The following is a 16674-nucleotide window of genomic DNA, read 5'->3' as shown; positions in this document are numbered from 1 at the left end:
TACTGCATGATTTCATCTTTCAACTGCCTGTTATTCCATTGTGTATGAATAACACAATTTTTTTGTTTTTTTATTGATTCACCGTGAGGCACAGTAACAAAGCTTTCATGTTTGAGTTTCGATCATACAGTCCTCCAACACCCATCCCTTCACCAGTGCACATTATCCACCACCAAAATCCCCAGTATTCCCCTTCCCCCCCCCATTCCACACCTCCCCCTGCCTGTGTGGCAGACAATTTGCACAATACTCTCTTTCTTTACTTTAGTTACCTTCGATATTTTGAGACCAGACCCTCTAGTAATAAACAGATTACCTGTCATACCTGCCAAAAGGGCAGTGCTAGACAATATGTTTTGTATTGTTAGTTTTGGATGCAGTATGATGTTGCATGGCTGCGAGAGCGGCCACACACTCTAGGAATTCTAAAATTTTAATAATTAGGGTCTGAAGAGATCTTTGTAACAAGTTACTTGGGTCTGACGTTCATTTGCGTGTCTCTGGATCATGGCCGTGTGGGAGCTTAAGTGGTTGGGTTTTGCATCATCTCAGAGTCTCATCAGGGCGGGGTGGGGGGGGGAAGGAGGAGTACCCACTCCTCCCCTGTTCCGTGATGCCTGCTGGCATTTGGTGCCACCGTCACTCGCTGCTCATACCTGGAGCTTATCTCTGACTTCTAGAAAATGGCAGTCACTGGCATTCCTAGGGGGTAGGCGGAGGGACAGCACCTACTCTCGTCTGAAGCAGCCCAGCGGAAACGGCCTATTGCGAAGTCTAGGGCCATCTCTATCTCTGTAGCAAGTTGCTCGGGTCCAAGGTTCATTTGAATGACACAACTTCTTGTTCCCCCTTTATCTTTATCTTTATAAACTCCCTTTGAACATTTTCTTTTCATTTCTCTGGGGGAAGCCTTTCCTGACTATACCTAAGATCCCTGTGCTCTTTTTTGCCAATTTCTTCTCGTAATACAAATACATGCCATCTTTAATTTACCCCCCTCTAATTTTTACTTTTAAAAACATTTTCTTTTAAACAACTCAGCAGTTTAGTGGTACAGGCAGCAGTAGCTAAAAGTTCTTGCCTCTCACAATTCCAAGCTCCTATGTAATTCTAGACCATTAGTGCTTACCTGTGTTGTGTTTTCAATGAAAACAGAATAGCAGTATTCATATTTATCTGCAGCTTGCATCTTAATTAAATTCTCTTTTAGTATTTAATGTTTGTGATCAACCATGTGGAACATTATTTTTAATAGTTGTATAATGTTACAGAGTAGTGGGAACTATGATTTAATTATCCAATTCTTCTTGATGGATATGAATTAATTTAATTCATCCCAGGGATAATATAAGCCTCACCAAGGCATTGATATCTGTAATATTTGCTTAGTAATGGACATGTTTTATCTGGTATAAAGACTGCCAGCTCTTCCCTGGGTATTGGTTACCTGTGCTCCATTAATTCCCAAATACCACATTATTGCAAAATAAAGAGACAACTAGTTTTGTGTCACCCCAGAGCACTTTGACATAACTGTAACAAGCTCTGATGTGAATAAAAGACCATTCAAAAACAAGTGATAAGATTATTCTGTAACAGATATCAAATTGAATTGTTGGAAATTCTCTTTAATAGTATTGCTTAGAGGCATTAAGAATAAATATTATTTATAGAAAATGGTACATCCTTATAGACTACCCTGATGTTAAAATAACATGATGGTGACTTGAGAGCAGCCAGATTATATGAAATAGTGCTTAGTCTAAAAATTCCTCCTTTGATGATGAAAGAGTTCAGTTTAGGCTTCTTTGTTTCACTTTCCACAAAGTTTATACTAGCTGTAATTTTTTAATATATTCACTGCACTAATGGTACATAGTTTCATACTTAAATCTGTTGTCAGAATTGACCATGAAATCTTAGTTTTTCTCCTTTTCAATAATATGGTTCCTAAGGACTAAAGACTTCTGAAACTTAATTTATGAGAACTCAGTGTTAAATAAAAAGCTTCTTGGCCAGAGTGATAGGACAGTGGGTAGGGTGCTTGTCTCGCACCTCACCAACCTGGGTTTAATTTCTGGCACCACATGTGGTTCCCTGAGCCCTCTAGGAGTGATCCTTGTGCCACAGAGCCAGGAGTAAGTGCTGAGCACGGCCAGGTGTGACCTCCAAGACAAAACAAACAACAACCACAACAAAATCTAAGTTACATTGTTAAAAGAATGAAAGTTGATACTGGAGGGACAGTCAGTGGGCTGGAGTGCATGCTTGGCCTGCAGGGAACTTTGTGTCCCTCAAGCACAGCTGAGAGTAACCCCTAAGTACAAAACCAGGGCACCTCTGGGTACGGCAGGGGGGAGGGAGAGAGAGAGAGAAAGAGAGAGAGAGAGAGAGAGAGAAAATTCATTACATATGTGTGATGTAACCTTCAAAGAACAAGTTGAATGTTTACCTGATAAGAAGTTTGACCCCAGTTATCTCCCACATTCCCCTACTATTTTTATGTAATTAATATTTTCATATAAATTTATGCCAGGACCTTTCTCAGTTGATTTGATTCCTCTTTGCTCTTTCGAATCTTATTCCTAATCTTTTACGTAGACTTTTCTGCATATGTCACTGTCGATGAGTTAGTAGCTGTTTCTCTTCCAGTATATATATGTGTCTACTAAATCTAGTAATGTTTGTATTATAATCCAGCAATCCTTTATATTGCTTCATAACACCACAGTGCTCATCTTCACAGAGAACTGTGTACCCAGCTGTACAAGGCCCAAATCCAAAGGTCATCAGATCATCTCTTTTTCTTCTTTCCAGAAGCTAAATCATTGCCAACTGTGTCAGTTTTCTCTGCAAAATATCCTTGTAACCAGCTTGGTTCATTTTCTGATGCCACCACCACAGCTCAAAGTATCATCATCTCTGCCAGAATTCTGCATTATTTTTCCTTGGATCAAAAGAGTTTGTTTATCTGTCTTTGTCTCTGTCTCTTTGTTGCCTCCCCCGCCATCCAAGCAGATTATATTTGAATTATGTTTCTAAAATCAGTTCGGGTCTGGAGATATAGTACAAGTGGGCAGGGCACTTGCCTTGGTGACAGCCAGCCTGGTTTGATCCCCAGCACCTCATGCGGTCCTCCTAGTCCCACTCCCTGGAATGCAGAGCCAGGAGTCTTGAGCACTTCCTGGTGTGCCACACACCCCCACCCCTAAAAAAAAAAATCTAACAAAATCTGTTTCGTCAGTCTTTGACTTTAACTGAAGAGTTTAATTCGTTACACTTAAGAGTAATTACTGACGGAGTATTTCTGTGATTTTTGCATTTCTATCTGTTCTGTGCTGTTTCGTAATAAAATATTTTTTTTTTCTTATTTCTCTTTTCTGTATATTACAGCTATTTGCTTTGTGATTACATTTAACATTGTAAAGCCACAAGATTTTGATTTGAATTTATAAGAGCTTGCCTTCAGAAACATACAAAAACTCCCCTTTTGCAGCCATATCCCCATTCTTTTCATTGATGGATGTCAGACAATACATCTTTGTGTGTATAAAAATGTTTTAAGTTTATTAGTCTCTTAAATTATGTGGGAAAATAAAACCTAACATGTGGAGTTACAAACTAGAGCTACAGTAATGCTTGCTTGTATTGTTTTTGTCTTTTGTTCTGTTTTTGTTTGGTGACCACACTGGGAAGCACTCAGAGATGACCCCTGGCTCTGTTCTCCAGAGTGACCCCTTGTGATGCTTGGAGGACCGTATGTGGTGCCAGGGATTTGAAACCAGGATTGGCTGTATGCAAGGCAAGCACCTTACCTCCTGGACTATCACTGCAGCCCAGTGATCCTTGCTTTTAAACTTTTAGACATAGTGCCTATGTCCCCTTTCTCTTCCCTCTGTTGGTGTTGTTTTGATGACCAAGGGCACACACACACACACTCTCTCACACACTCTGTTGCGGTGTCAGGCTGAGATCTTGCATACTGGGCTGCATGTTTGCCAGCTATCAAACTCCTTCAGCTGTGCTTGCACACATGCTCACTGAGGGCTACACCCTATAAAGTCTTGCTTGTCGGGGTGGTGCCATAGTTCTAGCCATAGTGCATATACTTTTTTATTTTATTTTATTTTATTTTTTGCAAATTGCAGTGTTTGCCAGGGGTTGTCGTCTTTTTCAGTTGTACTGTTCACACAGACAGACGATGGTGCAGCTGGAGTCACTGTGGTGCCAGGGAACACAAACCCTGAAGCGGCTGGTACCCACTGCAGAGTCGCTGTGATCTGGTGCAGCACATGGCCGGTGCGGCATCAGACCAGTCCCCACAGGCTTGCAAGGCAGGCGCTTGATCCACTGAGCTACTCCCGACACTCACTTTTTAAAAATCATTCAGAAAATAAAGTCATAAATTGTTAAAAATAGAACTAGCTTTTGTTTAGTGGGAACTGTCTTCATTTTTCTCTTGTGTTTGAAGGTCAGATATATTATCCTTGGTGGATTTCCCCACCTGCCCCCCCTCGCTTCTGGTATTTAGAATAAATCAGTTCACTGTCTTCTGACCTCTCGGGCTTCTGTGAAGAAATTTGCTGGTGCTCTTCCTGAGCATCCTTTTGTGTGATCTGTTCTCTCTCACTTCTTTCAATTCCTTTCTGTTTTTTTTTAAGATTCTTTGTCTTTGGTTTTTGACAGTTTGATTATCATATCTAGCAGTGCAGGGTTCTCTGAGTGAATCCTGCATGGAATTTGTTGAATTTCTGAACCGTTTGTAGTCATGCCTTTTCTCCACGTGTGGGAGTTTGGGGCTGTCGTTTCTTGCTGTGATCTCTTGGACTCTTCTCTCTTCTTGGACTCTTCTCCTCTCCTGGGATTCCCACAGAATGTATGTCAGCCTGCTTGGTGACATGCTACACATTTTAGGGAATTGTACTTTTCATTTAGGTATGTTAACTATCAAGTTGATTTTTGTGTAAGTTGTGAGGTATATGCTAATATTTTTTCTTTTTTTTTCATAAGACAATCCATTTGTCCCAGTATTATATGTCCATATAAAGTACAAACTATTCTTTCTTCATTTAATTGCTTTTTTACTTTAGTGGAAATCCATTTACTGCTTCTTTTTTTTTTTTTTGGTCACACCCGGCAATGTACAGGGGTTACTCCTGGCCCATGCACTCCGAATTACTCATGGTGGTGCTTAGGGGACCATATGGGATGCTGGGAATAGAACCCGGGTCTGCCGTGTGCAAGGCAAACGCCCTATCCACTGTGCTCCAGCCCCTCATTTACTGCTTTAGTGTAGATTTATTTCTAGGCCCTGTTTGTTCTTTTGAGCTCTATTATTATTCTTTTGCTAAATCCTTACTGTCATGATTAGCTTTAAGGTGCAGTGGTCATTTTTGAGTTCATATAATGGTAGACTTTTAAAAAAAAAACTTTTTTATTGAATCACTGCGAGGTAGACCATTACAAAGCTGTTCATGATTGGATTTCAATCATACAAAATTCCAGCACCCATCCCTCCACCAGTGTACATTACCCAGTACCAGTGCCCCCAGGTTCTCTCCCATCACCCCAATGGTAGACTTTTGACTTCATTCATTTTCCTTATTTTTTTAAAAAATGAGTTTAGCCATTCTGATACCTTTATCTTTCTCTATACATCTTAAAATCTGCCCCCAGAAACTTTGGAATTTTAATTTGGATTTCAATGAAGGGGACATTTCCTATTTAAGAAGAGTAAAGATAATCATTGCATAATTTACATCAGTTTATTTTTGTTTGGTTGGTTTTTTCACTTTTGAGGCCATATCTGGAGATGCTCAAGGCTTACTCCTGGCTCTGCACTCAGGACTCACTGCTAGCGGACTTTGTGAACCATATGGAATGCTGGGGGTCAAACCCAGGCTGGCTGCGTGGAAGGCAAGTGCCTTAACTTGCTGCTCTGTCTCTCCAGCCCCTAATTTACACCAGTTTAAGAAATTTTCACATTACGTAATTTTGATGTAATTTGGACATCAATACCATAAGTATTTGTGAGCATTTGTTACCTAAACTATAATAACAATAAATTATAAATGAAAGTAATTAGAGATCATATGTGGATTGAGGCATTAATTTACTGAACTGTAGACGTAGTTCATGGGTTAAGGCACTCGCCTTGTACACAGATAATCTAATTTGATCCTCATCACCACGTATGGTCCCCTGAACTCTGCCAGGAGTGATGTCCGAGTCAGAGCTGGGAGTAAGGCCTGAGCACTGCTTGCTGGGCGAGTTCCCCAGATGGAGTTGGGAGGTACAGACAATTAATTTGCATAACACTGGGCATTTTATGACAAAAATGTAACAACACACAGAAACAGCTGCGTGGTTTTCTATAATTTTGAAGCACTCTCTGATGTCAAACCCTTAGTGAAATTCAAATCTTAGTTTCTTTGTACGCTGTGGGGAGAAATGGGTGTGCGGTCACCTGCGCCCTGACACTGCCACACTCTCCCGCCCAGCGCGCTGTGCTCCGTGGGCAAAAGGTTAAGCCATCAGCCCATTTCCCTGTGTCAACAGAACAGTGGCCTGCTTTGTGCTGCTTCACTGTTAGAGCAATAGAGCAAGTGTTTTTGAGCAGTAAAACAAAGCCAGGCTTACATCCGACACTGGTGGCTTTTTCAAAAGTTGTACAGGGATGTTATAGGCAGTTGCAAAGAGTAAAAGAGTACACTGGCAGTACGTTTTTATGGAAATCACTGCCCCAGAGTAGACCGTATTGGAAGCCAAATCACTGGCATTGAACATCAGTGACGTTCAGATTTAAAAATAATTATTGCATCTTTAGTCATACCAGGTTTAGAAAATAATGTCGTGTGGGGCTGGAGGAATAGTTTAGCGGGTAGCGTATTTATTTGTCTAGTTCGCTGCCGACCCAGGTTGCATTCCCGGTATCCCGTACCACCCCCCTCCCCACCGCTAGGAGTGATTCCTGAGTGCAGAGCCAGGAGTAACCCCTGAGTATCACCAGGTATTCCCCCCACCCCCAAAAAATAGAAAAAAGAAAAAGAAGATGTTATATAATACGAGGTGTGATGGTGTGGTTTAAAAAAAAACAGAACAAAACTTAGGGGAAATATTTAAGAATACTTTCAGGAAAACTTAAAAAAAAATGCCTGTCACAGTTGGATTTTCCTTAGCTACTTCCTTGGAGTGGACTTTATCTTTTTATAAATAATGTTTTTGTTCACAGGGTGTAACTCTAAGCAAAGTGTCAAAGGGAGACTAGTTAGGTGAAGTATAAAATGCGTCCGAGGACTGAGCTGTTCTTCAGGACCACGGTGGCTAGGGGCTGTTTCTCGTGCATCCTGCAGATTAGATCTTGAGCAGCTGCGTGGAGCGCACGCACACGTCACGATTCCTGCCTCTGTGAATGGTCCTGAATGAAGTCTTTCATCTAAAGATCTCACTGTGTGTCTATTTCATGAATCCCTCGTCTCATCGCTGAAGGGCTCATTCAGTTTGATACAGTCCAACTTTGTGGCTTTAGAGCCCTAGAAATAGCTGTTATGGTTGATAATGCACAAAAGAAGTAAATTGTGGTTTAGAGCGCTAGAGATTGCTCTTACGGTTTATAATGCACAAAAGAAATAAATTCAAGTAATTTCAGAAGAAAATAATATGAGGTAAAATTTACTAGAAAATGAGGGGGAAGGGTTGCAAAGATTTGGAATGATAACTTGGGATTTTAATGGAACTTTCACAAGGGCAGTGATTGCAGTGCCCAGTGGTATGGCCTCTTAGTGCCCATTTTCTCTGTGGTTGTAAGGCGGCCCGGTGAAGTTATAGAAGCACGTGAAAGTGCTTCTGACATTCATCAGGTTTTTTTTTGAGTTTTTTTTTGTTTGTTTGTTTTTGGCCTTTTCGATCACACTTGAGGGGAATTCCTGATTCTGGAATTACTCCTGGCAGTACTCAGGGGACCATAAGGGATGCCAGGGATTGAACCTGGGTCGGCTATGTACAAGGCAAACACCCTACCTGCTGTACATATGCACCAGCCCCCTTCATTGGTTTTACTAAGTGTGCCTGCCATCACTTTAGTTCTCCTTATCATCTGAGACTCATCAGATCCCATGTTTTCTATGAGTAAAGTAAAGGCCCTCCCGTTGATCGTCGATTTGCTCGAGCGGGCCCAGTAACGTCTCCATTGGAGACTTTGTTGTTACTGTGTCTGGCATATCGAATACTCTCGGTAGCTTGCCGGGCTCTCCGAGAGGGGCGGAGGAATCGAACTCGGGTCGGCCATGTTGGCTGCGTGCAAGGCAGACGCCCTACCCGCTGTGCTATAGATGTGACCAATTTAGCAGTGATTTAAACGGAGTTTCACCATGTTTTTAAAAATGTGCCTTGTTAAAAAAAATACCACATGATCTTTATCTTAACTGGGAATTTATATATTGCCATTGATTTGGAATAACCCATTTTATGGTGCACACTTTCCATTCCTGTATAAATATTATTCTTTCAGTTCAGGGATCTCAGCTTTAGCTACACCTGCAGGGAAATTAATGTGTAGTGAGTCCTAACTATGGAATGAATTTTTAATTTTTGGTTGTTTTTCTCCATTATCTCTCTGCACATGCGTTTTCTTTCCACAGTAAAAACAGTCAAGTTTGCAGTTTTTTCTAGGAGACATTTTTAGTACATTAAAACCATAGTCTGCTCACACGGCAGAGTCTGGCAAACTCCCCGTGGCGTGCCCAATATGCCAAATACCAGTACCAATGATGGGTCTCATTCTCCTAAAGAGCCTTGAATATAATCTCAGGGCTAGGATGAAGGAGACGTTACTGGGGCCTGCTCGAGGCAATCGACGATTAACAGGATGATTTGTGATGTGTGATTTGTGAAAACCATAGTCATAATCTTGGACCATGTTAAGTGGTTTCTTTTTTTCCCATTTGAACATATGAAAATTAGGAGCCAGGTAAATTTCAACCCTAATATTTCTTAGCTCAGAATGGCAAAAACACAAAAGGAATTTGGGTATTGTGCATTAGACATAGAATAATATAAGTGATTATCATTCATACAGTCAGTGAGTATTTTGACATCAGTTAAATCCTAGGCTGTTTGCCTTGGAGACACAGGTTTTATTTTTGTTTGTTTGTTTGTTTTTATTTTTGGCTTTTTGGGTGACACCCGGCGATGCACAGAGGTTACTCCTGGCTCATGCACTCAGGAATTACCCCTGGCGGTGTTCAGGGGACAATATAGGATGCTGGAAATCAGACCTGGGTAGGCTGTGTGCAAAGCAAACGCTCTCCCCGCTGTGCTATTGCTCCAGTCCCAGAGACACAGTTATTTAAAAGAATAAAGTCAGGGAAGATTTTTACTAATGGAATTAATAGTAAATAAACAAAATTCACTTCAACTGAGTAATAACAGTGTGGTAAGAATGTTGAATAAGAAGCCATTTCAGATGATATTTCCAGGGCCATCTGTCCATCTCTGGATCCTATTTCTTATTCTTCATTTGGACTGAAATCAAGGATTAAGTAAGAAGAAGGACCTAAATATATTGCATCTTCTGGTCTTAGAGAGAAAATTTTATGTGGAAGTGTACTTGACAGGTTATCTGGAATAAAGGCTCTTTTTCCTCCTTTCTGGGGGTGAAAAAAAAGAAGCATGGTATGAGAGAGAGTGGGAACAAAGTGAGCTGTTTGTTGGTGAGTAGAAACTGGCCTCTTAGAGAAAGACACAAGCTAAGAACCCAAAGATAAGAAAGTGTCTAGATTGTGACCTCTTAATACAGTTTCTCTCTGAAAGGAATCGGACAAATCCCTGGGAAACTAGTTTACTGCATATTGGAATTAGGACTGTCAAAGACCGTAAAGAACCCATCAGAGTCTATTGCAGACCAGGTAGGGGTGACATCTTGGAGGGAGCCCACTGGGCACGGATGCAACAAGTGCATCAGAGTACTGACTGGAGAAGCACTCCAAGATCCTGCCTCCCTTGGTAGAGTCAGGAATTCAACTGCAGCTTTCGGTCATATGTCTGTGGGCCATCTGCATTTCTGTCTTCTTTGGCATAATGTCTATTTGGGGGTGGGATGGGAATTCAAATTTTTTTCTTGCCTTTTGTTGTTGTTGTTAATTAATTTATTTTTTAATTGAATCACCGTGAAATACGGTGAGAGAGTTACAAAGCTGTTCATGATTTGGTTTCAGTAATATAGTGTTCCAGTACCTCCACCTCTATTTTTAAAACTATGATTGGTTGCTTTAGTTGTTGAGCTGTGTGAGTTCTGTATGTGTTTGCAGATTCAGCTCCTGTCAGGTGTCGGATGTGCAACTCTCTTCTCCCAGTTGGTAAGGTCGACATTTTGGTTTTCTGGTAGTTTCTCTTGCTGTGTAGGAAGCTTAATAATTTGATGTCATCCCATTTGTCTACCTCTCCCAACCACACCCCCACTTCTCTTTGCTGTTATTGGAAAATGGACATGATTGCACACTCTGGGTTGCAGTGCTTCCCAGGGCTTCATGCTTGTGGCTGGCCTACTACGCACATCTGTGCAGTCCTCACTGGGCATCACCTACTCATGTGCCCTTGCTTGCTTGTGGCACACCAGAGCGTCATGCACTCAGCTGTGGTGCCAAGGGATCCTAAGTGGCGGTGCCTCCAAGATTGCGCTTTGGCATATAGGGTGGTATCGAAATTAAACTCAGAGCCTCAGAATTGCAAGGCAGGTGCTCTCTCTGAGCTGCCTCCCTTTCCCTGGCTCGTTTGTTCTTGCCAGTGCAGATTCCAGATATATCTGTGATGGTGACGTCTGGGATGCGTCTGACGTCTTCTCCTGTCTGCCTCTTAGGTTTCGTTCTAATATCTGATGTTTAATCCATTTGGAGTTAATGTCATGTACAATGTTGAGTAAAGGTCTATTTTCTTTTTGTGTGTGTGTGTGCGCGCGCTTTTTGGGTCACACCCAGCAATGCACAGGGGTTACTCCTGGCTCATGCACTCAGGAATTACCCCTCGCAGTGCTCGGGGGACCATATGGGATGCTGGGAATCGAACCCGGGTCAACCGCGTGCAAGGCAAACGCCGTACCCACTGTGCTGTCACTCCAGCCCCAAGGTCTGTTTTCTTTATCTAAATGTTTGTCCAGTTTTTCCATCTCCTTTGGAAAGAAGGCTTTTGAAGAGGCTTTCCTTTCTCTACCATATGGACACAACTCCCTAGTCACAGGTGTTTGATGTCTGTCCACATAGATTTACATTGTATCTGGGCTCTCTTATCTTCTGCTCCATAGGTCTGTGTCCCTGTTTTTATGTCAGTGTCATGCTGCATCAGGTACTATTGCTTTGTAATAGGTTTTGAAGTTAAAGAGCATGACGTCTCTTCCTTTTCTTCTTTTTCCTCTCACAGAATTGTTTTTGGCTCTTTGGAGTCTTTCATGCTTTCATACGAATTTTAGATTTTTTCCCCTGTTACCTTGAGAAATGCCATTGTTGTTTTAATAGGGACATGTGAATCTGTCCATGGCTTTAGGTAAGGTGGGTTGTGTGTGTTTACTGTGTGGGATTCTTCTGACCCATGAATGGGATGTGTTTCTGTTTCTTTGTGTCATCTGTGTCTTCTACTAATACTGTTTTTAGTGTATAAGCCTTTCAGATCCTTTGTTCATATTGATTCTTAGGTGTTTTCAGGTATTTTATCTTTTTGAGGCATCTGTAAATGGCTCCAATGTAAATTATTTTCCTAGTTTCCTTTTCTTCTAACTCAGCATTGCTCAAAGTGGCTGATATCACTTCGGGCACCACTGAGCAGTCCAGGACATAATAAGAGCCTCGCTTGCTGTCCACAGGTGCGCTTTCTGTTTATTCACGTAAAGAAGACTTCTTGGGTGGGGGTGGGGAGTGGAATAGAGGGTCACTGGGAGATTTTTTTCTGCACAAATTAGTAAGCCAAATTAGTCTGCTCTAACTCACTGTGTATAGAAACACAAAAGACTTGTGTATATATAGATTTTGTTTTTTGTTTTGTTTCATTGCATTGTTGGAGATTGAATTCAGGATAGACACAAGCTCTACCCCTGTGAAACATCCCTGGCCTGTGTATTTATTGTGTATCCTCTCATTTCATTCAACTCTTCAATTATTTCTAGTAACTTTTTGATGAAATAGTTAGAATTTTCTATATATATTATCATATCACACTCCACCCCCCAATCACTTTGGTTTCAGCTAGGACTTCAAAACTATGTTCGAAAGGAATGGTGAGAGTGAGCATCCCTGTCTAGTTACAGGTCTTAGTGGAAAAGCTTTAGTGTTTTGCTTATTTTTTTTTAAACCACTGAGTGAGTATGCTATGGATTTTTCAAATTTGGCCTTTGTTACAGTGAGCTATATACTAGCTTACTATAACAAAGGCCAAATTTGAAAAATTTACCGAGCATTTAAAAAATAAAAATGGCTGTTAGGTTCAGCCTGTATTGTTAAAAAGTAAAATGCTTAAAATGCACTAACATGAAATAGTACCAAGGTTGATTTATTAATTTTACAACCCAATGTATACCTGTCTGCTCCAAATTGTATATATTGTTGCCTTTCCTGGTCTATGAGAATTCAGCTTTGGAAATGCAGATCATGCCACCGGCAGAGGGATGGTCAGACTCTGTTAGAGCTCTGTGGAGGTACATGTGGAGGAGGCAGTGTGACCCTGTGATGGAACACAAATAGATTATTGGGTTTTTTTTCCTTTCTTTTTTGGGGAGTGGAGGGTGGATGCGCACCTGTCAATACTCAGAGCTTTTTCCTGGCTCTGCGCTCAGGAATTACTCCCATTGGGCCCAAGTGACCATAGAGGATGCCAGGGATCAAACCTGGGCCATGCATGTACTAGGCAAACCCCTACCTGCTGTACTATCTCTCCAGTTCCAGAAATGGATTATTTTTATGACCAGAGAGTTTGATGAAACGAGAAGCACATTAATTAAATCTTATTACTCTCATTTTTTGAGTACACTTTTCCAGCGCATGGAAACGAGAAGACTGTGACAGTAACAAAACAAGCTTATTGTATTCTTAGTGTGTGTCATTCGCTCTTCACTTCTAAATTTAATAAGTTGGAAATAGAGGATTTGGTAAATAATATATTTTTAAGGAAGATGAGCTTACTTTATGCCATGTTATGTATTTCATAAAATGGTTGTTTATCTTTTTATTTTTTTTTTTAACAGGGTATCCAGAAATTGGCTAGTCAGTATCTAAAGAGAGATTGGCCTGGAATGAAAGCTGAGGAACGGAATGATTACAGGTAAATAAATGTGTAGTTCTCGCCCATTTCTTCCAGAATATCTTCATTCTGGGAGAGGGAATATAGCATGAATATGGTCCCCACTGCCGCGTGGCCCCTCAAGCACGGCAGGTGTAGCCCTGGTGGTCCAGCAGCATGACCCCGCCTTACGTGCTGAGCACTGCTTAGAACGATCTACCCCAGAGCCATGTCACACTGGTGGAGTGGAGACTCCAGCTTCATTCTTCTGTTTTAAATAAAGTATTTAGGCTTCAGGAGTATCGAAAATATTGGTTTCATGAAACATGTAATCTACGTAAACCAGCAAGTTTTCATGTCTTATGCCAAGATTTTGTTACTCTCCAATGGATACCTGCCTATAGATGTTAAAGAAGTCAGATGTCAGTGGGACACACATCTTTCCCCAGTGACCTGAAAATGAAACATATTGTTGCAGCAGCAGTGAAACCTTATTCTCTGTCCTGCCATGGCCACTGAGCCTTTATTTCTGAATTACCACTAATTACCACTGTCCTCCAATTGTTCATCCATTTGCTCAAGCGGGCCCAGTAACATCTCCATTGTGAGACTTGTTACTGTGTTTGGCATATTGAATACATCATGGGGAGCTTGCCAGGCTTTGCGTGATACTCTCGGTAGCTTGCCGGGCTCTCCGAGAGGGGCGGAGGAATCGAACCTGGGTTGGCTGCATGCAAGGCGAACGCCCTACCACTGTGCTCTCACTCCAGCCCGGAGATGGAATTTTGTGAACCTAGGGAAAGAGTTTGTGACTTCATGCATATGTAGGGCAAGCTATCCCGAACCTGGGAAGTCAGTGTCATAAGAACAGATTTTTCCAAAAACAGAAGATTGGAGGGCCTGGAGAGGTAATACAGTAGGAAGGGCACTTGCCCTGCATGTCGCCAATCTGCGTTTTATCCCCAGCACCCATTTGGTTCCCTGAGACCTCCCAGAAGTGATCCTTGGACACAGAGCCAGGAGTAAGCCCTGAGCACTGCTGGTTGTGGCCCTAAGCCCAGAAATAAAGATAGGAGATAATGAAATATAAATTTTGTCCTCAGTGATACACAGATCACTTTCAAGGTATTTCTGACTTATTTAAGAAAGCATTTAGTGGTTGTTTATGCTGAGGACCGCCCTTACTGCTGAGGGACTCAGGCATTGAAGCAGAATCTCAGAGTTTGTCAGTTGGTTGAGAGTTATGAACAGTGCCTATGAAGCAGCAGCAGAGAATCCATGGAAATTAAGGTCCCTGAATACCCTCAGTATTGTAGCTGCTGATCAGGAATCTGAATTTAAAACCAAGCTATTGTTCCTAAAAGCTAATACCATCAGATAATTTCCTAATGGAGTTAGAAAACTAAATAATATGCAAGACACCCTAATAGTCCTTTATAGTTGCAGGATTCTTGGATAACTGGTAAGAAGGTCTGATAGTGATGAGTATTGTATAATGCTCGAGCGGGCCCAGTAACGTCTCCATTGGAGACTTTGTTGTTACTGTGTCTGGCATATCGAATACTCTCAGTAGCTTGCCGGGCTCTCCAAGAGGGGCGGAGGAATCGAACTCGGGTCGGCCATGTTGGCCGCTTGTAAGGCGAACGCCCTACCCGCTGTGCTATTTATTGTATAATGCAATATAGAGAAATCAGAAAGGAACAAAGATAGGTATTCTTTCATAGATTTCGAGTATCTATACAGTTCAGATTAAATTATATGGAAGAGATTACATTCTACATGAAAGAGAAGCCTTACCTGGGGTAAGGTAGTTGCTTTACATGCCACTGACCTGTGTCACCTGACCCCTGGCACCTACTGGTTCCTTGATCCTGACCAGGAGTGATCCCTGAATACAAAGACAGGGGTAAACCCTGAGCACCACTCAATGTGGCAAAAATATATTTTTAGAGTGTTTAGAAAGAGACAAGTAGAGCAGAGGCTTGCAGTGCTAACGTGATATGATTGATATTGTTGGCATGAAATAATCATCCTGACCAAGGAAGAATTTGCTGCAGAGTAAAAGATTCCAAATTGTAGATAGGCTATAGTCCAAGTTTGTTTTAAATACTGCTGACCAAAAAAATAAGAATCAAAAAGCTCTGCTCCCTGCTTATCTCATGCAATTTAATTTTGAAAATACTTGCAGTATGCCTGGACCTTGTGAGAGATAATCCTTATCTCTCAGGATTATCCAGGCAACTCTGTGAAATACAGGAAATCATTCTCTCTCTATTCCAAAAACTGTCTCAGGTTATATGCCTTCCTGTGAGTCACAAGGCTATGTAAACACTCGCTTATTCATGAGATAGAGGTGAAATATCTGCTATGTGCTGGCCGTTGTGGTTGGCCATTGAGATTGCAGAGAGTAGACTACAGAGCCTATCCTGATGGAGTTACGGAAAAGTATCCCTTTAAACACTTGCCCTGTTGGAACTGCAGAGGAAAACCTTGGCTTCCAAGGCTGTCTTAAGGAATGTGAGCAGAGTGCCAGTGTTGGACAAAAGGAATGTGGAGCAGAAATAGCACCTTAAAGTCATGGAGTCATGAGAAAGTATGACTATTAGGTAACCATGAGCAGTTCAGATGGTTGGTGTGATGTATGTGAGCTGGGGGTGAGGGCAATGGAGGACATGGGGATATTTAGTTAGCTGTCATAAAGGGGTACACATGTTAGCTTCCCTCTTTGCACACACAACGAAGACATTGAAGAATTTCCACAAGAGGAATATAACAAGTTCAACTTTGCTTTAATAATAGCATGAAAGGTAGATTAGAGAAAAGTGAGGAAGAATTTGGAAAGGATAGAATTATAGTAATTTAATACCTTATCATCTCTTATTTGAACCGGGAAAATTGTAGTCAAAATTAGATTGTGGAGGAAATTTCAGAGATATTTAAGGGAACCAAAACTGGAAGACTTACAATTGATTTGGCAGAGTTTGGTGTTTTGAGCTTATCAGATTTGTTCTGAAGCAAACTATAGACAGTTTTCTGTAACTATGAAAGTTTCTGTATAAATTATTAAACTATAAAGTCTTTTTTTTTTGTATGTGAAATAACTCATGGAACTTAGAAAGCACTTGTTAAATATTTACTGATGGAATAATGGTCTACAGGGAGACAGAGTGGGGGCTATAAGTGGCTCCAGGATTTTTTAACTCAGACAACTGAGAGGGTGGTGATGCCATTGTGAAGCGGGGGAAGATAATTGAAGGAGAAAAAGGCATTTGCCAACTTGTTTATTAGGGCCTCGGGTTTTTGCCCCTTAAAATTTCACCTGATTTTCCCTCCTTTTCAGCAGAGCATCTCTCATTCCTGTCCTGTCCTAGTCTTGGAGTCCAGGCCAAATGGGTTTTGTGGTGTGATACCACT

General features: G+C 41.4%; 1 protein-coding gene across 3 annotated transcripts in view; it reads left to right on the top strand.

Moving 5' to 3' along the window:
• FCHSD2 (FCH and double SH3 domains 2) overlaps positions 1-16674 on the top strand; it is a 365756-nt gene that overhangs the window by 95077 nt on the left and 254005 nt on the right. For all 3 annotated transcript variants that reach the window (XM_056116009.1, XM_056116008.1, XM_056116010.1), the window contains exon 4: positions 13226-13302. In XM_056116009.1, the coding sequence (XP_055971984.1) occupies positions 13226-13302 (77 nt within the window). The remainder of the gene's footprint in view (positions 1-13225; positions 13303-16674) is intronic.

This window comes from Sorex fumeus, unplaced genomic scaffold (assembly GCF_029834395.1).
Source record: "Sorex fumeus unplaced genomic scaffold, SorFum_2.1 ptg000030l, whole genome shotgun sequence".
Taxonomy (NCBI): domain Eukaryota; kingdom Metazoa; phylum Chordata; class Mammalia; order Eulipotyphla; family Soricidae; genus Sorex; species Sorex fumeus.
This window is presented reverse-complemented; position numbering and strand designations above follow the sequence as displayed.